The sequence below is a fragment of the Strix uralensis genome, unplaced genomic scaffold (genome assembly GCF_047716275.1).
Source record: "Strix uralensis isolate ZFMK-TIS-50842 unplaced genomic scaffold, bStrUra1 scaffold_517, whole genome shotgun sequence".
Classification (NCBI taxonomy): Eukaryota; Metazoa; Chordata; class Aves; order Strigiformes; family Strigidae; genus Strix; species Strix uralensis.
Genome location: NW_027437111.1, coordinates 1 through 23,859, shown reverse-complemented (window position 1 = coordinate 23,859; position 23,859 = coordinate 1). Strand labels below are relative to the sequence as shown.

Here is a 23,859-nt window from a genome sequence, read left to right as displayed (position 1 = left end):
CCAACTCCGGGGTCACGTCCCTACGTCCCCCCCCTCCCCAAACTCACCTCAAGGGTGAGGAGCCCCCCCCCCCTCGCGCTGAAAACTGGGGCTGGACCCCCCCTTTTCTTCCCAATAAAGACACTAGAATGGCACTGGTGCTACTGGTTTGTACTGGGACAACCCCAGTGTAGACTTGGGGAGGGGGCAAGAGGCCCTTGTAGCCCCTTTTTTGGGGGGACACCCCCCACAGGGGACCCTCTAACCCCTCCCCACCGGGTAGGATGGGGGCCACGCCCCGGATTTTTTCAGTAGTCGTGGACTTTGCCCCCCCACCCCCGACACCTCCCGGCTGTCAGGTGAGGCGGAAAAAAAAAAAAAATTGAAAATAAAATTGCTAATTTTAGCACTCGGGGACGGGGCGGGGCGCGAATTGGCCGCGGGCCCAAGCGGTGGCACGCGAGCTGGGGCGCGTTTCCGCCTTTCCCAGCCTGCCACGGGGTGGGGGATGGGGGGGGGGGGGGGGGAGGGGTGTTCGTGGGGGGGTCATGGAGGGAGTGGGGGGCGTCCGGGGGGGGTCACTGGAGTCGTGGGGGTTGTGGGAATCGTTCTTGGGGGACTGGGGTTTGGGGGGCTGGTAGGGTTCAGGGGGAGCCACGGGGGGTGCTGGTGGGGTTTGGGGGGGGCCACTGGGACTTGGGGGGTTGATGGGGCTTAGGGGGAGCCACTTGGGGGGGTTGGTGGGGTTGAGGGGGAGAGACTTGGGGGACTGGTGGGGCTCAGGAGGGGGCACTGGGACTTGGGGGGCTGGTGGGGCTCAGGGGGAGCCACTTGGGGGGCTGGTGGGGTTCGGGGGGGCCACTGGGACTTGGGGGGCTGGTGGGATTCATGGGGGAGCCACTTGGGGGTCTGGTGGGGTTTGGGGGGGCCACTGGGACTTGGGGGGCTGGTGGGCTTCAGGGGGAGAGACTTGGGGGACTCATGGGGCTCAGGAAGGGGCACTGGGACTTGGGGGGCTGGTGGGGTTCATGGGGGAGCCACTTGGGGGTCTGGTGGGGTTTGGGGGGGGCCACTGGGACTTAGGGGACTGGTGGGGCTCAGGGGGAGGCACTTGGGGGGACTGGTGGGGCTCGGGGGGGGGCCACTTATGGGTCTCAAAGAGACCCACAGGCCGATGACATCACCAGTGGCCGTACAAGCTCAACGTGGCCCCGGTGGCAGGTGACCGACGTGTCCCCTGACGCCTCCGTCTTCCCTGAGGCCCAGCGGGTTCCCACCACCCCCTTTTGGGGACACCCCCCCCCCCCAACCCTGTGTGTGTGTGTGTCCCCCGCCCCCCACATCTGCCCTTTGTCCCCGTCCCCGTGGGGCACGTGGGGAGGAGGCGTGAAATGTCCCCAAGGGTGGGGACAAGGACAAACTCTCCCGCCTGCGTCACCCCCCGGACTTGTACCTTTGGGAGGATCCAACCCAAGGGCCCTAATTACTCGCTCAGCAATTAACTCGTCTCCAATAATTTCCTGTCCTGGAGGGGGGGGGGAGGGGTGTTTTTGGGACGTTTAGGGCGGTTTTGGGCACCCCACGTCCAGCCCAACCCACGTGACACCACGGGAGCCACCTTGCGTGTCCCCAACCAACGCGTGGAAACGGGCCGGTGACAATAAAATTAAGTGGTTTTATTCGACTCTACACTCGCACGGGGAGGAAGAGGATGGTGGGTCTCGTGGTTTTTGTCACCCCCGAGACCCTCCCCCACACCCTCACCCCCACCCGTGTCCCTCCCCACCCCCCAGCCCCCGTCCACTTGTCCCTTGGGTGGCTCCACTCAAGGGATGACGATGTGGGACGGTCGCTCGATGTGGATCTGGGGAGGAAGGAGAGATGAGGAGGAGGAGGGCTGGGAAATGGGGGGTGGGGTGGCCCCACGGCACCGGTGGGGGGAGGGGAGGGGGGGGAGGACACAGGCTCAGGGTGCTGAGAACGTGGCACCCACCTTCTGCGAGGTGTCCACCATCTCCAGGTTGATGCAGGTGGTGCTGGGAGCCTCCAGACCTTGTGGGGTGGGAGGAGAGGTCACGGGGACACCCCAAAAAAATCCATGGCCACCAGCCCCTCTCCCCCCCCCACTAGCCCTCTTACCTTCGCACGTGGCCGCCTGGTTGCTGATGGCGAAGCCCTGGGAGCCGCCCCAGCTCTCGTCGGTGCTGCAGTAGAGCTCGGAGCGGGACGTCACCTTGTCCCTGCACCGGGGGGGGGGGAGGGAGATGGGTGACAACGGGACGTCCCATGGGACACCCCACCCCATGGGACACCCCATGGGACACCCCCATCCCATGGGACAACCCCACCCCATGGGACACCCCCACCCTATAGGACACCCCACAGGACACCCCATCCCATGGGACACCCCAACCCATGGGACACCCCACAGGACACCCCCCCACCCCACAGGACACCCCCACCCCACTTGCCTGTACTCTTTCTTCTGCCTCTGAACCCGCAGCAGGAAGATGGTGAAGATGACGGTGGCCAAGACCAACCCGGCCACGGGCACCCCTACGGCCACCCCCACTTTGCTGATCCGTGACCTACAGGCGCTGTCTTGGTACCAAAACGCCGACTGGTCCTCGCACCTGGTGGGGGTGTCCACGCGGGTGAAAACAAGGTGCCGGCGTCACCCCAAACCCAAGGGGGACCCCCATTTTTTTGGGTGCTTACTCGCACTGTGGCCCCCCGCTTGCCACACCGCAGGTGCCGTGGACGCAGATGTAGCGGTCGGGGGCTCGTTTGTCGCATCTGGTGATGCAGACGACGCCGGTGGCGGTGATGAGCGGTGAGTAGTAGGCCTTGAACTCCTCCGCGATGTGGTCGTCACACAGACCTGAGGGTGGACACCCCGGTGGCTCAGCGACGGGCGTGGCGGTGGCCCGAGGGGTCCCCACGTTGGGGGACAAACATCCTGTGGGTTCACTTACTCGATTCCACCTCTTCCACCCCGTAGTTGGTGACGTTGGTGAAGGCCGAGTTGAAACAAAAAGCACCTGGGATGGTGGGAGAAGGTGCTGATGGGCGCCCGTGGGCTCCAAACACCCCCAAAAAAAGGACTTTGCCCCGGTGGCAAGTGACACGTGGTCAGTGGGGGGGAAGGGGGGGACCACCAGCGTCACTCACAGTCGCTCCCTTCGCAGGTCTCGTTGCAGTCGGTGTAGTTGTTGAAGGCGCTGACGAGGTTCTTGGAGATGTTCTCCACCGTCTTGTTGGCCGTGGTGCTGGCCAGGACCTTCAGGAGGACGGTGTAGTTCACCACGATGCTGCCCTGGCTGAAAGGAGAAGGGACACCTCGGCTGCTGGTCCCATTCTGGAGAGCCAACTGGGACCAGTTTGGGGGTCCAAGTGTGGAGGGGACAACGTGGCCACTGTTACGTGGGGCTGGACCATCCTGAAGGAGCCCTGGGTGGCTTGGAGGGATGTGGTTGGCTCATTCTTGGAGAACATCACCTCGAGTTGAGCCCTGTGGGTCCCTTCACCCCAAATCACCCCCCCCCAGGGCAAATTTAGGGGGGGGGAGGTGTCAGCACCCCCTGAGGACACACCATCCGTGGTGGACACTCACCTCAGCTGGTGGATCACCACGTCTTGGTAGCCCTCTATGTGCTTGTAGACCTCCTTCATCTGGAAGACAAAGAGAAACCAGGGGGAGATCCGGCCACCATCCGTGTTGTGCCCCAAATGCCCCCCAAATCCCCCCCCAAGCCCCCGCCCGGCGCTGCCCCCGGCGTTGCCACGCCCTGACCTTCTCCTTGAAGTCCTTCTCGAACTCCTTGAACGCCGGAGACGAAGGATTTGCGAGATCGGTTGTGAATTCCCTGTTGTCCACCTTCGTCTTCATCTCCACCGTCGCATTCACCAGCACTTGGGCAAGAAGAAGGAGACCCGTAAGCCCACAACCGGGGCCCTTGGTCAGGGGACCAGCTCGGTCCCTCATGGTGGCCCCATTCTTGGGTCAGTCCCTTCTTGGTGGCCCCATTCCCAGGTTGGTCCCTCATGGTGGCGCCAGTGTTGGGTCCATCCCTTCTTGGTGGCCCCATTCCCAGTTTGGTCCCTCATGGTGGCCCCAGTGCTGGGTCCGTCCCTTCTTGGTGGCCCCATTCCCAGGTTGGTCCCTCATGGTGGCGCCAGTGTTGGGTCCATCCCTTCTTGGTGGCCCCATTCTTGGGTCCGTCCCTTCCTGGTGGCCCCATTCCCAGGTTGGTCCCTCATGGTGGCCCCATTCTTGGGTCAGTCCCTTCTTGGTGGCCCCATTCCCAGGTTGGTCCCTCATGGTGGCCCCATTCTTGGGTCAGTCCCTTCTTGGTGGCCCCATTCCCAGTTTGGTCCCTCATGGTGGCCCCTTTCTTGGGTCCATCCCTTCCTGGTGGCCCCATTCCCAGTTTGGTCCCTCATGGTGGCCCAATTCTTGGGTCCATCCCTTCTTGGTGGCCCCATTCCCAGTTTGGTCCCTCATGGTGGCCCCATTCTTGGGTCCGTCCCTTCTTGGTGGCCCCATTCCCAGGCCGGTCCCTCAGCGGTGACCTCCACCCCCCACCCAGGTTGGTAGCCCCCACCCCGGCAGCCCCACGGCGCCGTGGCACACCCTGAGGGCTCCTTTACCATCTTTGACCTCAACGATGTCCTTGGCGAACTGGCACTCAGCCCCCTGGAAATTCGGGAGACACTGGCAAACGCCGTTGGCCCAGGTGCCGCCATTTTGGCAAATGGCGATTTCACAGAACTCGCCGTAGAACCCCCCGGGACAAATACACTTGTGGCCGTCCCACGTGGCCCCGTTCTGGCAATGACCTGGAAGAGGGACACGGGGACGTGGGGACAAGGGTCACACTCTGGGAAGCACCCACGGGTGCAAAGACACCTGGGAGAAGACAGGGTGCAGGTGGACGGCACGGGGGGGGTGGGGTGATGTGCTGCAAACGAAGAGGAAGACTCACCTGGATTGGTGGTGGTTGTGGGGGTGGTGGTTGTAGGAGGGGGCGTGGTGGTGGTGGTTGTAGGACTGGGGGTAGTTGTAGGGGTGGGGGTGGTTGTAGGGGTGGGGGTAGTTGTAGGGGTGGGGGTAGTTGTAGGACTGGGGGTAGTTGTAGGGGGGATGGTGGTTGTAGGACTGGGGGTAGTTGTAGGGGTGGGGGTGGTTGTAGGGGTGGGGGTAGTTGTAGGGGGGATGGTGGTTGTAGGGGTGGGGGTAGTTGTAGGGGTGGGGGTAGTTGTAGGGGTGGGGGTGGTTGTAGGACTGGGGGTAGTTGTAGGGGTGGGGGTAGTTGTAGGACTGGGGGTAGTTGTAGGGGGGATGGTGGTTGTAGGGGTGGGGGTAGTTGTAGGGGTGGGGGTAGTTGTAGGGGTGGGGGTGGTTGAAGGGGAGGTGGTGGTTGTAGGGGGGGTGGTGGTTGTAGGGGGGATAGAGGTTGTAGTGGAGGGGGTGGTAGTAGGGGGGGTAGTGGTTGTAGGGCTGGGAGTGGTAGTTGTAGTGGGGGGGGTGCTTGTAGGGGTGGGGCTGGTTGTAGTGGGGGTGGTGGATGTAGTGGGATGGGGGGTGGTGGTGGTTGCAGGGGGGGTGGTGGTTGTAGAGGGAGGGGTGGTGGGATGAATAGGAGCAGTGGTTGTAGTGGGGCGGTTGGTCGTGATGATGGTTGAAGTGGTGGGGGGTGGAGTGAGGGTTGTGGGGGTGGGCGAGGACAGAGTGATGGGGGTGGTTATAGGCCCAGTGGTGGCCGAGGTGTCCCCTGTCTCCTCCGTGGTCCCCAGAGTCCCCGTGGTGACATCAGAGCTGGGCGTGGTCAGAGTGGAGGATGGCTCAGTGGTGGCCAAGGTGTCCCCTGTCTCCTCCGTGGTCCCCAGTGTCCCCGTGGTGACATCAGAGCTGGGAGTGGTCACAGTGGAGGGTGGCTCAGTGGTGGCCGAGGTGTCCCCTGTCTCCTCCGTGGTCCCCAGTGTCCCCGTGGTGACATCAGAGCTGGGCGTGGTCACAGTGGAGGGTGGCTCAGTGGTGGCCGAGGTGTCCCCTGTCTCCTCCGTGGTCCCCAGTGTCCCCGTGGTGACATCAGAGCTGGGCGTGGTCACAGTGGTGGCCGAGGTGTCCCCTGTCTCCTCCGTGGTTCCCAGTGTCCCCGTGGTGACATCAGAGCTGGGCGTGGTCACAGTGGAGGGTGGCTCAGTGGTGGCCGAGGTGTCCCCTGTCTCCTCCGTGGTCCCCAGTGTCCCCGTGGTGACATCAGAGGTGGGCGTGGTCACAGTGGAGGGTGGCTCAGTGGTGGCCGAGGTGTCCCCTGTCTCCTCCGTGGTCCCCAGTGTCCCCGTGGTGACATCAGAGCTGGGCGTGGTCACAGTGGAGGATGGCTCAGTGGTGGCCGAGGTGTCCCCTGTCTCCTCCGTCCCCGTGGTGACATCAGAGCTGGGCGTGGTCACAGTGGAGGATGGCTCAGTGGTGGCCGAGGTGTCCCCTGTCTCCTCCGTGGTCCCCAGAGTCCCCGTGGTGACATCAGAGCTGGGCGTGGTCACAGTGGAGGGTGGCTCAGTGGTGGCCGAGGTGTCCCCTGTCTCCTCCGTGGTCCCCAGAGTTCCCGTGGTGACATCAGAGGTGGGCGTGGTCACAGTGGAGGGTGGCTCAGTGGTGGCCGAGGTGTCCCCTGTGTCCTCCGTGGTCCCCAGAGTCCCTGTGGTGACATCAGAGCTGGGCGTGGTCACAGTGGAGGGTGGCTCAGTGGTGGCCGAGGTGTCCCCTGTCTCCTCCGTGGTCCCCAGTGTCCCCGTGGTGACATCAGAGCTGGGCGTGGTCACAGTGGTGGCCGAGGTGTCCCCTGTCTCCTCCGTGGTTCCCAGTGTCCCCGTGGTGACATCAGAGCTGGGCGTGGTCACAGTGGAGGGTGGCTCAGTGGTGGCCGAGGTGTCCCCTGTCTCCTCCGTGGTCCCCAGAGTCCCCGTGGTGACATCAGAGCTGGGCGTGGTCACAGTGGAGGATGGCTCAGTGGTGGCCGAGGTGTCCCCTGTCTCCTCCGTGGTCCCCAGTGTCCCCGTGGTGACATCAGAGGTGGGCGTGGTCACAGTGGAGGGTGGCTCAGTGGTGGACGAGGTGTCCCCTGTCTCCTCCGTGGTCCCCAGTGTCCCCGTGGTGACATCAGAGCTGGGCGTGGTCACAGTGGAGGGTGGCTCAGTGGTGGCCGAGGTGTCCCCTGTCTCCTCCGTCCCCGTGGTGACATCAGAGCTGGGCGTGGTCACAGTGGAGGATGGCTCAGTGGTGGCCGAGGTGTCCCCTGTCTCCTCCGTGGTCCCCAGAGTCCCCGTGGTGACATCAGAGCTGGGCGTGGTCACAGTGGAGGGTGGCTCAGTGGTGGCCGAGGTGTCCCCTGTCTCCTCCGTGGTCCCCAGTGTCCCCGTGGTGACATCAGAGCTGGGCGTGGTCACAGTGGAGGATGGCTCAGTGGTGGCCGAGGTGTCCCCTGTCTCCTCCGTGGTCCCCAGAGTTCCCGTGGTGACATCAGAGGTGGGCGTGGTCACAGTGGAGGGTGGCTCAGTGGTGGCCGAGGTGTCCCCTGTGTCCTCCGTGGTCCCCAGTGTCCCCGTGGTGACATCAGAGCTGGGCGTGGTCACAGTGGTGGCCGAGGTGTCCCCTGTCTCCTCCGTGGTTCCCAGTGTCCCCGTGGTGACATCAGAGGTGGGCGTGGTCACAGTGGAGGGTGGCTCAGTGGTGGCCGAGGTGTCCCCTGTCTCCTCCGTGGTCCCCAGTGTCCCCGTGGTGACATCAGAGCTGGGCGTGGTCACAGTGGAGGATGGCTCAGTGGTGGCCGAGGTGTCCCCTGTCTCCTCCGTGGTCCCCAGAGTCCCCGTGGTGACATCAGAGCTGGGCGTGGTCACAGTGGAGGGTGGCTCAGTGGTGGCCGAGGTGTCCCCTGTCTCCTCCGTGGTCCCCAGAGTTCCCGTGGTGACATCAGAGGTGGGCGTGGTCACAGTGGAGGGTGGCTCAGTGGTGGCCGAGGTGTCCCCTGTGTCCTCCGTGGTCCCCAGAGTCCCTGTGGTGACATCAGAGCTGGGCGTGGTCACAGTGGAGGGTGGCTCAGTGGTGGCCGAGGTGTCCCCTGTCTCCTCCGTGGTCCCCAGTGTCCCCGTGGTGACATCAGAGCTGGGCGTGGTCACAGTGGTGGCCGAGGTGTCCCCTGTCTCCTCCGTGGTTCCCAGTGTCCCCGTGGTGACATCAGAGCTGGGCGTGGTCACAGTGGAGGGTGGCTCAGTGGTGGCCGAGGTGTCCCCTGTCTCCTCCGTGGTCCCCAGAGTCCCCGTGGTGACATCAGAGCTGGGCGTGGTCACAGTGGAGGATGGCTCAGTGGTGGCCGAGGTGTCCCCTGTCTCCTCCGTGGTCCCCAGTGTCCCCGTGGTGACATCAGAGCTGGGCGTGGTCACAGTGGAGGGTGGCTCAGTGGTGGCCGAGGTGTCCCCTGTCTCCTCCGTGGTCCCCAGTGTCCCCGTGGTGACATCAGAGCTGGGCGTGGTCACAGTGGAGGATGGCTCAGTGGTGGCCGAGGTGTCCCCTGTCTCCTCCGTCCCCGTGGTGACATCAGAGCTGGGCGTGGTCACAGTGGAGGATGGCTCAGTGGTGGCCGAGGTGTCCCCTGTCTCCTCCGTGGTCCCCAGAGTCCCCGTGGTGACATCAGAGGTGGGCGTGGTCACAGTGGAGGATGGCTCAGTGGTGGCCGAGGTGTCCCCTGTCTCCTCCGTCCCCGTGGTGACATCAGAGCTGGGCGTGGTCACAGTGGAGGATGGCTCAGTGGTGGCCGAGGTGTCCCCTGTCTCCTCCGTCCCCGTGGTGACATCAGAGCTGGGCGTGGTCACAGTGGAGGATGGCTCAGTGGTGGCCGAGGTGTCCCCTGTCTCCTCCGTGGTCCCCAGTGTCCCCGTGGTGACATCAGAGCTGGGCGTGGTCACAGTGGAGGGTGGCTCAGTGGTGGCCGAGGTGTCCCCTGTCTCCTCCGTGGTCCCCAGTGTCCCCGTGGTGACATCAGAGCTGGGCGTGGTCACAGTGGAGGGTGGCTCAGTGGTGGCCGAGGTGTCCCCTGTCTCCTCCGTGGTCCCCAGAGTCCCCGTGGTGACATCAGAGCTGGGCGTGGTCACAGTGGTGGCCGAGGTGTCCCCTGTCTCCTCCGTGGTTCCCAGTGTCCCCGTGGTGACATCAGAGGTGGGCGTGGTCACAGTGGAGGATGGCTCAGTGGTGGCCAAGGTGTCCCCTGTCTCCTCCGTGGTCCCCAGAGTCCCCGTGGTGACATCAGAGCTGGGTGTGGTCACAGTGGAGGGTGGCTCAGTGGTGGCCGAGGTGTCCCCTGTCTCCTCCGTGGTCCCCAGTGTCCCCGTGGTGACATCAGAGCTGGGCGTGGTCACAGTGGAGGGTGGCTCAGTGGTGGCCGATGTGTCCCCTGTCTCCTCCGTGGTCCCCAGTGTCCCCGTGGTGACATCAGAGCTGGGCGTGGTCACAGTGGAGGGTGGCTCAGTGGTGGCCGAGGTGTCCCCTGTCTCCTCCGTGGTTCCCAGTGTCCCCGTGGTGACATCAGAGCTGGGCGTGGTCACAGTGGAGGGTGGCTCAGTGGTGGCCGAGGTGTCCCCTGTCTCCTCCGTGGTCCCCAGAGTCCCCGTGGTGACATCAGAGCTGGGCGTGGTCACAGTGGAGGATGGCTCAGTGGTGGCCGAGGTGTCCCCTGTCTCCTCCGTGGTCCCCAGTGTCCCCGTGGTGACATCAGAGGTGGGCGTGGTCACAGTGGAGGGTGGCTCAGTGGTGGCCGAGGTGTCCCCTGTCTCCTCCGTGGTCCCCAGTGTCCCCGTGGTGACATCAGAGCTGGGCGTGGTCACAGTGGAGGATGGCTCAGTGGTGGCCGAGGTGTCCCCTGTCTCCTCCGTCCCCGTGGTGACATCAGAGGTGGGCGTGGTCACAGTGGAGGATGGCTCAGTGGTGGCCGAGGTGTCCCCTGTCTCCTCCGTCCCCGTGGTGACATCAGAGCTGGGCGTGGTCACAGTGGAGGATGGCTCAGTGGTGGCCGAGGTGTCCCCTGTCTCCTCCGTGGTCCCCAGAGTCCCCGGGGTGACATCAGAGCTGGACGTTGACACAGTGGAGGGTGGCTCAGTGGTGGCCGAGGTGTCCCCTGTCTCCTCCGTGGTCCCCAGTGTCCCCGTGGTGACATCAGAGCTGGGCGTGGTCACAGTGGAGGGTGGCTCAGTGGTGGCCGAGGTGTCCCCTGTCTCCTCCGTGGTCCCCAGAGTCCCCGTGGTGACATCAGAGCTGGGCGTGGTCACAGTGGAGGGTGGCTCAGTGGTGGCCGAGGTGTCCCCTGTCTCCTCCGTGGTCCCCAGTGTCCCCGTGGTGACATCAGAGCTGGGCGTGGTCACAGTGGAGGGTGGCTCAGTGGTGGCCGAGGTGTCCCCTGTCTCCTCCGTGGTCCCCAGAGTCCCCGTGGTGACATCAGAGCTGGGCGTGGTCACAGTGGAGGGTGGCTCAGTGGTGGCCGAGGTGTCCCCTGTCTCCTCCGTGGTCCCCAGAGTTCCCGTGGTGACATCAGAGGTGGGCGTGGTCACAGTGGAGGGTGGCTCAGTGGTGGCCGAGGTGTCCCCTGTGTCCTCCGTGGTCCCCAGAGTCCCTGTGGTGACATCAGAGCTGGGCGTGGTCACAGTGGAGGGTGGCTCAGTGGTGGCCGAGGTGTCCCCTGTCTCCTCCGTGGTCCCCAGTGTCCCCGTGGTGACATCAGAGCTGGGCGTGGTCACAGTGGTGGCCGAGGTGTCCCCTGTCTCCTCCGTGGTTCCCAGTGTCCCCGTGGTGACATCAGAGCTGGGCGTGGTCACAGTGGAGGGTGGCTCAGTGGTGGCCGAGGTGTCCCCTGTCTCCTCCGTGGTCCCCAGAGTCCCCGTGGTGACATCAGAGCTGGGCGTGGTCACAGTGGAGGATGGCTCAGTGGTGGCCGAGGTGTCCCCTGTCTCCTCCGTGGTCCCCAGTGTCCCCGTGGTGACATCAGAGCTGGGCGTGGTCACAGTGGAGGATGGCTCAGTGGTGGCCGAGGTGTCCCCTGTCTCCTCCGTCCCCGTGGTGACATCAGAGCTGGGCGTGGTCACAGTGGAGGGTGGCTCAGTGGTGGCCGAGGTGTCCCCTGTCTCCTCCGTGGTCCCCAGAGTCCCCGTGGTGACATCAGAGGTGGGCGTGGTCACAGTGGAGGATGGCTCAGTGGTGGCCGAGGTGTCCCCTGTCTCCTCCGTCCCCGTGGTGACATCAGAGCTGGGCGTGGTCACAGTGGAGGATGGCTCAGTGGTGGCCGAGGTGTCCCCTGTCTCCTCCGTCCCCGTGGTGACATCAGAGCTGGGCGTGGTCACAGTGGAGGGTGGCTCAGTGGTGGCCGAGGTGTCCCCTGTCTCCTCCGTGGTCCCCAGAGTCCCCGGGGTGACATCAGAGCTGGACGTTGACACAGTGGAGGGTGGCTCAGTGGTGGCCGAGGTGTCCCCTGTCTCCTCCGTGGTCCCCAGTGTCCCCGTGGTGACATCAGAGCTGGGCGTGGTCACAGTGGAGGGTGGCTCAGTGGTGGCCGAGGTGTCCCCTGTCTCCTCCGTGGTCCCCAGAGTCCCCGTGGTGACATCAGAGGTGGGCGTGGTCACAGTGGAGGGTGGCTCAGTGGTGGCCGAGGTGTCCCCTGTGTCCTCCGTAGTCCCCAGAGTCCCCGTGGTGACATCAGAGCTGGGCGTGGTCACAGTGGAGGGTGGCTCAGTGGTGGCCGAGGTGTCCCCTGTCTCCTCCGTGGTCCCCAGTGTCCCCGTGGTGACATCAGAGCTGGGCGTGGTCACAGTGGTGGCCGAGGTGTCCCCTGTCTCCTCCGTGGTTCCCAGTGTCCCCGTGGTGACATCAGAGCTGGGCGTGGTCACAGTGGAGGGTGGCTCAGTGGTGGCCAAGGTGTCCCCTGTCTCCTCCGTGGTCCCCAGAGTCCCCGTGGTGACATCAGAGCTGGGTGTGGTCACAGTGGAGGGTGGCTCAGTGGTGGCCGAGGTGTCCCCTGTCTCCTCCGTGGTCCCCAGTGTCCCCGTGGTGACATCAGAGGTGGGCGTGGTCACAGTGGAGGATGGCTCAGTGGTGGCCAAGGTGTCCCCTGTCTCCTCCGTGGTCCCCAGAGTCCCCGTGGTGACATCAGAGCTGGGCGTGGTCACAGTGGAGGGTGGCTCAGTGGTGGCCGAGGTGTCCCCTGTCTCCTCCGTGGTCCCCAGAGTCCCCGTGGTGACATCAGAGCTGGGCGTGGTCACAGTGGTGGCCGAGGTGTCCCCTGTCTCCTCCGTGGTTCCCAGTGTCCCCGTGGTGACATCAGAGGTGGGCGTGGTCACAGTGGAGGGTGGCTCAGTGGTGGCCGAGGTGTCCCCTGTCTCCTCCGTGGTCCCCAGAGTCCCCGTGGTGACATCAGAGCTGGGCGTGGTCACAGTGGAGGGTGGCTCAGTGGTGGCCGAGGTGTCCCCTGTCTCCTCCGTGGTCCCCAGAGTCCCCGTGGTGACATCAGAGCTGGGCGTGGTCACAGTGGAGGATGGCTCAGTGGTGGCCGAGGTGTCCCCTGTCTCCTCCGTGGTCCCCAGAGTCCCCGTGGTGACATCAGAGCTGGGCGTGGTCACAGTGGGGGATGGCTCAGTGGTGGCCGAGGTGTCCCCTGTCTCCTCCGTGGTCCCCAGTGTCCCCGTGGTGACATCAGAGCTGGGCGTGGTCACAGTGGAGGGTGGCTCAGTGGTGGCCGAGGTGTCCCCTGTGTCCTCCGTGGTCCCCAGAGTCCCCATGGTGACATCAGAGGTGGGCGTGGTCACAGTGGTGGCCGAGGTGTCCCCTGTCTCCTCCGTGGTTCCCAGTGTCCCCGTGGTGACATCAGAGCTGGGCGTGGTCACAGTGGACGATGGCTCAGTGGTGGCCGAGGTGTCCCCTGTCTCCTCCGTGGTCCCCAGAGTCCCCGTGGTGACATCAGAGCTGGGCGTGGTCACAGTGGAGGATGGCTCAGTGGTGGGCGAGGTGTCCCCTGTCTCCCCCGTGGTCCCCAGAGTCCCCGTGGTGACATCAGAGCTGGGCGTGGTCACAGTGGTGGCCGAGGTGTCCCCTGTCTCCTCCGTGGTCCCCAGTGTCCCCGTGGTGACATCAGAGCTGGGCGTGGTCACAGTGGTGGCCGAGGTGTCCCCTGTCTCCTCCGTGGTTCGCAGTGTCCCCGTGGTGACATCAGAGCTGGGCGTGGTCACAGTGGAGGGTGGCTCAGTGGTGGCCGAGGTGTCCCCTGTCTCCTCCGTGGTCCCCAGAGTCCCCGTGGTGACATCAGAGCTGGGCGTGGTCACAGTGGGGGATGGCTCAGTGGTGGCCGAGGTGTCCCCTGTCTCCTCCGTGGTCCCCAGTGTCCCCGTGGTGACATCAGAGCTGGGCGTGGTCACAGTGGAGGGTGGCTCAGTGGTGGCCGAGGTGTCCCCTGTGTCCTCCGTGGTCCCCAGAGTCCCCATGGTGACATCAGAGGTGGGCGTGGTCACAGTGGTGGCCGAGGTGTCCCCTGTCTCCTCCGTGGTTCCCAGTGTCCCCGTGGTGACATCAGAGCTGGGCGTGGTCACAGTGGACGATGGCTCAGTGGTGGCCGAGGTGTCCCCTGCCTCCTCCGTGGTCCCCAGAGTCCCCGTGGTGACATCAGAGCTGGGCGTGGTCACAGTGGAGGATGGCTCAGTGGTGGGCGAGGTGTCCCCTGTCTCCCCCGTGGTCCCCAGAGTCCCCGTGGTGACATCAGAGCTGGGCGTGGTCACAGTGGTGGCCGAGGTGTCCCCTGTCTCCTCCGTGGTTCCCAGTGTCCCCGTGGTGACATCAGAGCTGGGCGTGGTCACAGTGGAGGATGGCTCAGTGGTGGCCGAGGTGTCCCCTGTCTCCTCCGTGGTCCCCAGTGTCCCCGTGGTGACATCAGAGCTGGGCGTGGTCACAGTGGTGGCCGAGGTGTCCCCTGTCTCCTCCGTGGTTCCCAGTGTCCCCGTGGTGACATCAGAGCTGGGCGTGGTCACACTGGACGATGGCTCAGTGGTGGCCAAGGTGTCCCCTGTCTCCTCCGTGGTCCCCAGAGTCCCCGTGGTGACATCAGAGCTGGGCGTGGTCACAGTGGAGGATGGCTCAGTGGTGGCCGAGGTGTCCCCTGTCTCCCCCGTGGTTCCCAGTGTCCCCGTGGTGACATCAGAGCTGGGGGTGGTCACAGTGGTGGCCGAGGTGTCCCCTGTCTCCTCCGTGGTCCCCAGAGTCCCCGTGGTGACATCAGAGCTGGGCGTGGTCACAGTGGTGGCCGAGGTGTCCCCTGTCTCCTCCGTGGTCCCCAGAGTCCCCGTGGTGACATCAGAGCTGGGCGTGGTCACAGTGGTGGCCGAGGTGTCCCCTGTCTCCTCCGTGGTTCCCAGTGTCCCCGTGGTGACATCAGAGCTGGGCGTGGTCACAGTGGAGGATGGCTCAGTGGTGGCCGAGTTGTCCCCTGTCTCCTCCGTGGTCCCCAGTGTCCCCGTGGTGACATCAGAGCTGGGCGTGGTCACAGTGGTGGCCGAGGTGTCCCCTGTCTCCTCCGTGGTTCCCAGTGTCCCCGTGGTGACATCAGAGCTGGGCGTGGTCACAGTGGAGGATGGCTCAGTGGTGGCCGAGGTGTCCCCTGTCTCCCCCGTGGTTCCCAGTGTCCCCGTGGTGACATCAGAGCTGGGCGTGGTCACAGTGGAGGATGGCTCAGTGGTGGCCAAGGTGTCCCCTGTCTCCTCCGTGGTCCCCAGAGTCCCCGTGGTGACATCAGAGGTGGGCGTGGTCACAGTGGAGGATGGCTCAGTGGTGGCCGAGGTGTCCCCTGTCTCCCCCGTGGTCCCCAGTGTCCCCGTGGTGACATCAGAGCTGGGCGTGGTCACAGTGGAGGGTGGCTCAGTGGTGGCCGAGGTGTCCCCTGTCTCCTCCGTGGTCCCCAGTGTCCCCGTGGTGACATCAGAGCTGGGCGTGGTCACAGTGGTGGCCGAGGTGTCCCCTGTCTCCTCCGTGGTTCCCAGTGTCCCCGTGGTGACATCAGAGCTGGGCGTGGTCACAGTGGAGGATGGCTCAGTGGTGGCCGAGGTGTCCCCTGTCTCCCCCGTGGTTCCCAGTGTCCCCGTGGTGACATCAGAGCTGGGGGTGGTCACAGTGGTGGCCGAGGTGTCCCCTGTCTCCTCCGTGGTCCCCAGTGTCCCCGTGGTGACATCAGAGCTGGGCGTGGTCACAGTGGAGGATGGCTCAGTGGTGGCCGAGGTGTCCCCTGTCTCCTCCGTGGTCCCCAGAGTCCCCGTGGTGACATCAGAGCTGGGCGTGGTCACAGTGGAGGATGGCTCAGTGGTGGCCGAGGTGTCCCCTGTCTCCTCCGTGGTCCCCAGAGTCCCCGTGGTGACATCAGAGCTGGGCGTGGTCACAGTGGAGGATGGCTCAGTGGTGGCCGAGGTGTCCCCTGTCTCCTCCGTGGTCCCCAGAGTCCCCGTGGTGACATCAGAGCTGGGCGTGGTCACAGTGGAGGATGGCTCAGTGGTGGCCGAGGTGTCCCCTGTCTCCTCCGTGGTCCCCAGAGTCCCCGTGGTGACATCAGAGCTGGGCGTGGTCACAGTGGAGGATGGCTCAGTGGTGGCCGAGGTGTCCCCTGTCTCCTCCGTGGTCCCCAGAGTCCCCGTGGTGACATCAGAGCTGGGCGTGGTCACAGTGGAGGGTGGCTCAGTGGTGGCCGAGGTGTCCCCTGTCTCCTCCGTGGTCCCCAGAGTCCCCGTGGTGACATCAGAGCTGGGCGTGGTCACAGTGGAGGGTGGCTCAGTGGTGGCCGAGGTGTCCCCTGTCTCCTCCGTGGTCCCCAGTGTCCCCGTGGTGACATCAGAGCTGGGCGTGGTCAGAGTGGAGGATGGCTCAGTGGTGGCCGAGGTGTCCCCTGTCTCCTCCGTGGTCCCCAGTGTCCCCGTGGTGACATCAGAGCTGGGCGTGGTCACAGTGGAGGATGGCTCAGTGGTGGCCGAGGTGTCCCCTGTCTCCTCCGTGGTCCCCAGAGTCCCCGTGGTGACATCAGAGGTGGGCGTGGTCACAGTGGAGGGTGGCTCAGTGGTGGCCGAGGTGTCCCCTGTCTCCTCCGTGGTCCCCAGTGTCCCCGTGGTGACATCAGAGCTGGGCGTGGTCACAGTGGTGGCCGAGGTGTCCCCTGTCTCCTCCGTGGTCCCCAGTGTCCCCGTGGTGACATCAGAGCTGGGCGTGGTCGGAGTGGAGGATGGCTCATTGGTGGCCGAGGTGTCCCCTGTCTCCTCCGTGGTCCCCAGAGTCCCCGTGGTGACATCAGAGCTGGGCGTGGTCACAGTGGAGGGTGGCTCAGTGGTGGCCGAGGTGTCCCCTGTCTCCTCCGTGGTCCCCAGAGTCCCCGTGGTGACATCAGAGCTGGGCGTGGTCACAGTGGAGGATGACTCAGTGGTGGCCGAGGTGTCCCCTGTCTCCTCCGTGGTCCCCAGAGTCCCCGTGGTGACATCAGAGCTGGGAGTGGTCACAGTGGAGGGTGGCTCAGTGGTGGCCGAGGTGTCCCCTGTCTCCTCCGTGGTCCCCAGTGTCCCCGTGGTGACATCAGAGCTGGGCGTGGTCAGAGTGGAGGATGGCTCAGTGGTGGCCGAGGTGTCCCCTGTCTCCTCCGTGGTCCCCAGAGTCCCCGTGGTGACATCAGAGCTGGGCGTGGTCACAGTGGAGGGTGGCTCAGTGGTGGCCGAGGTGTCCCCTGTCTCCTCCGTGGTCCCCAGAGTCCCCGTGGTGACATCAGAGCTGGGCGTGGTCAGAGTGGAGGATGGCTCAGTGGTGGCCGAGGTGTCCCCTGTCTCCTCCGTGGTTCCCAGTGTCCCCGTGGTGACATCAGAGCTGGGCGTGGTCACAGTGGTGGCCGAGGTGTCCCCTGTCTCCTCCGTGGTTCCCAGTGTCCCCGTGGTGACATCAGAGCTGGGCGTGGTCACAGTGGAGGATGGCTCAGTGGTGGCCGAGGTGTCCCCTGTCTCCTCCGTGGTCCCCAGTGTCCCCGTGGTGACATCAGAGCTGGGCGTGGTCAGAGTGGAGGATGGCTCATTGGTGGCCGAGGTGTCCCCTGTCTCCTCCGTGGTCCCCAGAGTCCCCGTGGTGACATCAGAGCTGGGAGTGGTCACAGTGGTGGCCGAGGTGTCCCCTGTCTCCTCCGTGGTTCCCAGTGTCCCCGTTGTGACATCAGAGCTGGGCGTGGTCACAGTGGAGGGTGGCTCAGTGGTGGCCGAGGTGTCCCCTGTCTCCTCCGTGGTCCCCAGTGTCCCCGTGGTGACATCAGAGCTGGGCGTGGTCAGAGTGGAGGATGGCTCATTGGTGGCCGAGGTGTCCCCTGTCTCCTCCGTGGTCCCCAGAGTCCCCGTGGTGACATCAGAGCTGGGAGTGGTCACAGTGGAGGGTGGCTCAGTGGTGGCCGAGGTGTCCCCTGTCTCCTCCGTGGTCCCCAGAGTCCCCGTGGTGACATCAGAGCTGGGCGTGGTCAGAGTGGAGGATGGCTCAGTGGTGGCCGAGGTGTCCCCTGTCTCCTCCGTGGTCCCCAGAGTCCCCGTGGTGACATCAGAGCTGGGCGTGGTCAGAGTGGAGGATGGCTCAGTGGTGGCCGAGGTGTCCCCTGTCTCCTCCGTGGTTCCCAGTGTCCCCGTTGTGACATCAGAGCTGGGCGTGGTCACAGTGGAGGGTGGCTCAGTGGTGGCCGAGGTGTCCCCTGTCTCCTCCGTGGTCCCCAGTGTCCCCGTGGTGACATCAGAGCTGGGCGTGGTCAGAGTGGAGGATGGCTCATTGGTGGCCGAGGTGTCCCCTGTCTCCTCCGTGGTCCCCAGAGTCCCCGTGGTGACATCAGAGCTGGGAGTGGTCACAGTGGAGGGTGGCTCAGTGGTGGCCGAGGTGTCCCCTGTCTCCTCCGTGGTCCCCAGAGTCCCCGTGGTGACATCAGAGCTGGGCGTGGTCACAGTGGAGGGTGGCTCAGTGGTGGCCGAGGTGTCCCCTGTCTCCTCCGTGGTCCCCAGAGTCCCCGTGGTGACATCAGAGCTGGGCGTGGTCACAGTGGAGGGTGGCTCAGTGGTGGCCGAGGTGTCCCCTGTCTCCTCCGTGGTCCCCAGAGTCCCCGTGGTGACATCAGAGGTGGGCGTGGTCACAGTGGAGGGTGGCTCAGTGGTGGCCGAGGTGTCCCCTGTCTCCTCCGTGGTCCCCAGAGTCCCCGTGGTGACATCAGAGCTGGGCGTGGTCACAGTGGAGGGTGGCTCAGTGGTGGCCGAGGTGTCCCCTGTCTCCTCTGTGGTCCCCAGAGTCCCCGTGGTGACATCAGAGCTGGGAGTGGTCACAGTGGAGGGTGGCTCAGTGGTGGCCGAGGTGTCCCCTGTCTCCTCCGTGGTCCCCAGAGTCCCCGTGGTGACATCAGAGCTGGGCGTGGTCACAGTGGAGGGTGGCTCAGTGGTGGCCGAGGTGTCCCCTGTCTCCTCCGTGGTCCCCAGAGTCCCCGTGGTGACATCAGAGCTGGGCGTGGTCACAGTGGAGGGTGGCTCAGTGGTGGCCGATGTGTCCCCGGTGTCTTCCGTGGTTCCCTGAGTCCCTGTGGTGACATCAGAGCTGGGCGTGGTCACAGTGGAGGGTGGCTCAGTAGTGGCCGAGGTGTCCCCTGTCTCCTCCGTGGTCCCCAGAGTCCCCGTGGTGACATCAGAGCTGGGCGTGGTCACAGTGGAGGGTGGCTCAGTGGTGGCCGAGGTGTCCCCTGTCTCCTCCGTGGTCCCCAGTGTCCCCGTGGTGACATCAGAGCTGGGCGTGGTCACAGTGGAGGATGGCTCAGTGGTGGCCGAGGTGTCCCCTGTCTCCTCCGTGGTCCCCAGAGTCCCCGTGGTGACATCAGAGCTGGGAGTGGTCACAGTGGAGGGTGGCTCAGTGGTGGCCGAGGTGTCCCCTGTCTCCTCCGTGGTCCCCAGAGTCCCCGTGGTGACATCAGAGCTGGGCGTGGTCACAGTGGAGGGTGGCTCAGTGGTGGCCGAGGTGTCCCCTGTCTCCTCCGTGGTCCCCAGAGTCCCCGTGGTGACATCAGAGCTGGGCGTGGTCACAGTGGAGGGTGGCTCAGTGGTGGCCGAGGTGTCCCCTGTCTCCTCCGTGGTCCCCAGAGTCCCCGTGGTGACATCAGAGCTGGGCGTGGTCACAGTGGAGGGTGGCTCAGTGGTGGCCGAGGTGTCCCCTGTCTCCTCCGTGGTCCCCAGAGTCCCCGTGGTGACATCAGAGGTGGGCGTGGTCACAGTGGAGGGTGGCTCAGTGGTGGCCGAGGTGTCCCCTGTCTCCTCCGTGGTCCCCAGTGTCCCCGTGGTGACATCAGAGCTGGGCGTGGTCACAGTGGAGGGTGGCTCAGTGGTGGCCGAGGTGTCCCCTGTCTCCTCCGTGGTCCCCAGAGTCCCCGTGGTGACATCAGAGGTGGGCGTGGTCACAGTGGAGGGTGGCTCAGTGGTGGCCGAGGTGTCCCCTGTCTCCTCTGTGGTCCCCAGAGTCCCCGTGGTGACATCAGAGCTGGGAGTGGTCACAGTGGAGGGTGGCTCAGTGGTGGCCGAGGTGTCCCCTGTCTCCTCCGTGGTCCCCAGAGTCCCCGTGGTGACATCAGAGCTGGGCGTGGTCACAGTGGAGGGTGGCTCAGTGGTGGCCGAGGTGTCCCCTGTCTCCTCCGTGGTCCCCAGAGTCCCCGTGGTGACATCAGAGCTGGGCGTGGTCACAGTGGAGGGTGGCTCAGTGGTGGCCGATGTGTCCCCGGTGTCTTCCGTGGTTCCCTGAGTCCCTGTGGTGACATCAGAGCTGGGCGTGGTCACAGTGGAGGGTGGCTCAGTAGTGGCCGAGGTGTCCCCTGTCTCCTCCGTGGTCCCCAGTGTCGCCGTGGTGACATCAGAGGTGGGCGTGGTCACAGTGGAGGGTGGCTCAGTGGTGGCCGAGGTGTCCCCTGTGTCCTCCGTGGTTCCCAGAGTCCCTGTGGTGACATCAGAGCTGGGCGTGGTCACAGTGGAGGGTGGCTCAGTGGTGGCCGAAGTGTCCCCTGTCTCCTCCGTGGTCCCCAGTGTCCCCGTGGTGACATCAGAGGTGGGCGTGGTCACAGTGGAGGGTGGCCCAGTAGTGGCTGAGGAGTCCCCTGTCTCCTCCGTGGTCCCCAGAGTCCCCGTGGTCACATCGGATCTGGTCGTTCCCCCACTTCCCCCCTGTAACAGAACGTCCCTCCTCAGCCGTGTCTGTCCCTTCTTCTCAACTGGGACCAGTGTGTTTCTCCCACTGGTGGCCACTGGTGGATCTTCATGTCCTCTGTTCAGCTTCACCTCGATGCCATGAGGTGGCCCCGGCCACGTCTTTAGCCAAGACCAGCGGGCTGGTTGCCCTTTGTCCCACGGCTCTTGCTGGTCCGTGTCGTCTGTGGGGGGAGGGTGTCATAAGTTTGGGGGGTCCCAAGGGCCTTTGGGTCTTCACCCGCTGCTCTGATGGCTGCACCCAGGGTCCACGTGTGGGTGCCACCCCCCTCCCTGGGTGGGCCCTGACACCCCTTGGTCCCCTCCTGCCATCTCGTACACGTCAACACCTGCCCTGGCCCCACAAACACCTGCATCCCCCCAAACCCCACAGACCCCCCAAAAACCCCCATCCACTCTTGACCAACACCCCTCAAAGACCCACCCTTGGTTCTCCAAAGACCCCCCAGACCCCCCAAGACCCCCAGTTGGGTCCCAAAAATTCCAGACCCTCAAAGACCCCCATCCACCCTTGACCAACATCCCTCCAAAGACCCCCCAGGACCTTCCAAGACCCCAGAGGCACCCCAAAAACTCATGGACCCCCCAAGACCCCCATCCACCGTTGACCAACACCCCTCAAAGACCCACCCTCAGTTCTCCAAAGACCCCCCAGCCCCCCCCAAGACCCCCAGTTGGGTTCCAAAGACCCCCAAACCCCCCAAGGACCCCCATCCACCGTTGACCAACACCCCCCAATGACCCACCCTTGGTTCTCCAAAGAACCTCAAGTTTCTGAAGACCCCCCAGTTGGGTCCCAAAGACTCACAAACATCCCCCCAAGACCCCTGGACCCTCAAAAACCCCAATTCCTGCTCTTTGGGGGCCAAAACCAGCCCTGCAACACGAAGTCCTTGGAGGATCTCGGAGGTCCTTGGAGGACCTGCGGTCCCACCCCTGTGTCCCCAAGGTGGCCCCACGGTGACGTCGACGCTGCCACGGTGGGGTGGGAGGTCCCAGCACCCACCTCGCATGATGATGAGGAAACAGATGAAGACCACGGCCAGGCTGCCCACAGACGACCCCCCATCTCTTTGGAGCTCGGAATTTGGGGGGGGTGGGGGGGGGGGTGACCCCAGCACGTTGATCTGTCACCAACCGTGGGTGCAGCCGGAATGGGACACGGCCGGTCACCGGGGGGGACCTTTGGCCCCAGGTAGGAGGGATGAAACCTGAGCCGCGGGTGCCGGGAGCAAAGTGACGGGTGCCAACACCCAGTTCCCGGCAGAGACGTTGCCCCACGGGACACGTCGTGTCACAGGGTGCCCCAACACCCTCCCCCGAGGTCCAGGAGACCCCCAGGGTCTGTCCCCACCGGCCACGGTTTGGTCCCACCCTGGAGGGAGGTGGGCGGGGTGGCGGGAGGAGGGTGGGGAGAGGGATGTGATGGGAATGGGGACGTGGGACAGGGAGTGGGATGGGGGACGTGGGGGTGGGGGACGTGGGGTGGGGGACGGGGGACATGGGGTGAGGACCCAAGATGGGGACGTGGGATGTGGGGTGGGGACGTGGAACGTGGTGTAGGGACATGGGGTGTGGAGTGGGGATGTGGGACGTGGGGTGGGGACCCGTGATGGGGACGTGGGACATGGAATGGGGGGGGGGGGGGGGGGGGGGGGGGGGACAGGGGACATGGGATGGGGACAAGGGACGTGGGGTGGGGATGGGGGACACGGGTTGGGGACGTGGGGTGGGGACATGGGGTGGAGACATGGGTTGGGGATGTGGGACAGGGGATGGGGACCCAAGATGGGGACGTGGGACATGGAATGGGGACAGGGGACATGGGATGGGGACATGGGACGTGGGGTGGGGACGGGGGACATGGGGTGAGGACCCAAGATGGGGACGTGGGATGTGGGGTGGGGACGTGGGACGTGGTGTAGGGACATGGGGCGTGGAGTGGGGATGTGGGACAGGGGGTGGGGACCCGAGATGGGGACATGGGACGTGGGGTGGGGACCCGAGATGGGGACGTGGGACAGGGGACGGGGACGTGGGACATGGGGTGGGGACAGGGGACAGGAGATGGGGACATGGGACATGGGGTGGGGTCTCAAGATGGGGACGTGGGACAGAGGATCAAGACGTGGGATGTGGTGTAGGGACATGGGACACGGGATGGGGACACGGGACAGGGGATGGGGACGTGGGACATAGAGTGGGGACATGGGGTGGGGACCCGCGACAGGGACGTGGGACAGGCCTGGGAAGGCAGCACCAGGCTGGGGACATCAGGTGACAATGTCGGTACCTGGCCGATGTCCCCCACCCCAGCCACTCCCCGTGGGGGACGTGGGGACCCCACGGGTCCCCCTCTAGGCCCCCCCTGACCCCTGTAGGGGACAGGGCCAGCCACCACCCCTCTGTGGCCCCACCCCGGTGCCACCAAACCCTGTGGAGACCCCACGGAAGGGACATGGAGGAGGGACACGGGGGGCCACGGTGGCCTCGGGGTGGTGGTGGTGGCACTCTACGGGGTGATGGTGTCCCCACGGGGCCACGATGTCCCTGTGATGTCCCCACAGTGTCCCAACGACATCCCCACGGTGCCACGGTGTCCCCACGATGTCCCCACGACGTCCCCATGATGTTCCCATGGTGCCACAATGTCCCCCACAGTGTCTCCACAGTGTCCCCATGATGTCCCCACAGTACCACGCTGTCCCCATGGTGTCCCTGTGGTGTCCCCATGATGTCCCCACAGTACCACGATGTCCCCACGGTGTCCCTGTGGTGTCTCCATGATGTCTCCATGGTGCCACGATGTCCCCATGGTGTCCCTGTGGTGTCCCCATGATGTCCCCACAGTGCCACGGTGTCCCCATGATGTCCCCACAGTGCCACGATGTCCCCGCACTGTCCCCACAGTGCCACGGTGTCCTTACAGTGTCCCCTCAGTGTCCCCACAACGTCCACATGGTGCAAAAATGTCCCCACGGTGCCACAACGTCCCCACGGTGTCCCTGTGGTGTCCCCACCACATCCCCACGATGTCCCCACGACGTCCCCACGGTGTCCCCATGATGCTCCCACAGTGCCACAGTGTCCCCACAGTGTCCCCACGGTGCCACGATGTCCCCCACAGTGTCTCCACAGTGTCCCCATGATGTCCCCACAGTACCACGATGTCCCCACGGTGTCCCTGTGGTGTCTCCATGATGTCCCCATGGTGCCACGATGTCCCCACGGTGTCCTTGTGGTGTCCCCACCACATCCCCACGATGTCCCCATGGTGTCCACGTGGTGTCCCCGTGCTGTCCCCGTGCTGTCCCCACCCACGGCCAGCAGCGTTCCTGGTCGGAAGCCACCCCGTGCCCAGAAGCCATCGAAGTCACCTGAGGGTGTCACCAAGCGAGGGACAGGCACAAACGTGTCCTTGAGCGGGTGTCACCCCCCCCACCCCAAGTGACGTCACCCCGGGGGTGACAAGGGGTCCCCTGTGGGGAGGGGACAAGCTCAGGTCGTCTTGGGGGAGGGGGGGGGGTGGCACAGTGACACCCTTGTGGGGTGGCAGTGCCATGGGTGGGGGTGACAATGCTG

At 65.1% G+C, this 23,859-nt stretch overlaps 1 protein-coding gene and 1 long non-coding RNA gene across 2 annotated transcripts; both read right to left on the bottom strand.

The window, feature by feature from the left end:
• Positions 1-1,819: 1,819 nt before the first annotated feature.
• On the bottom strand, positions 1,820-2,188 carry LOC141939030 (uncharacterized). The gene is made up of 3 exons (XR_012627455.1): positions 2,119-2,188; positions 1,973-2,031; positions 1,820-1,843 (listed from the first exon to the last, which is right to left on the bottom strand). It is a non-coding gene; the product is annotated as an uncharacterized LOC141939030 (long non-coding RNA).
• Positions 2,189-2,208: 20 nt separating this feature from the next.
• Positions 2,209-21,906, bottom strand: LOC141939029 (uncharacterized). The gene is made up of 18 exons (XM_074858057.1): positions 21,416-21,906; positions 21,086-21,324; positions 20,243-20,441; positions 16,411-16,522; positions 14,782-14,856; positions 11,185-11,232; positions 8,734-8,841; positions 5,511-5,524; positions 4,965-5,479; positions 4,630-4,818; positions 3,773-3,891; positions 3,593-3,651; positions 3,151-3,299; positions 2,955-3,020; positions 2,698-2,860; positions 2,447-2,612; positions 2,328-2,346; positions 2,209-2,219 (listed from the first exon to the last, which is right to left on the bottom strand). The coding sequence occupies exons 1-18, from the start codon at positions 21,904-21,906 to the stop codon at positions 2,209-2,211; spliced, it is 2,742 nt and encodes a 913-aa protein (XP_074714158.1).
• Between the last annotated feature and the right edge of the window lie 1,953 nt (positions 21,907-23,859).

What these genes read in the sequence shown, in the direction of transcription:
- LOC141939029 (XM_074858057.1), bottom strand. Translation starts at nt 21,906, where the DNA reads ATGTCCCACGTCCCCATCACGGGTCCCCACCCCACGTCCCACATCCCC. An exon ending in CGGCTGAGGAGGGACGTTCT is followed by an intron (nt 16,523 to 20,242) that starts GTTACAGGGGGG and finishes GACCACTCCCAG; the next exon opens with CTCTGATGTCACCACGGGGA. An exon ending in CATCGTTGAGGTCAAAGATG is followed by an intron (nt 3,892 to 4,629) that starts GTAAAGGAGCCC and finishes TTCTTGCCCAAG; the next exon opens with TGCTGGTGAATGCGACGGTG.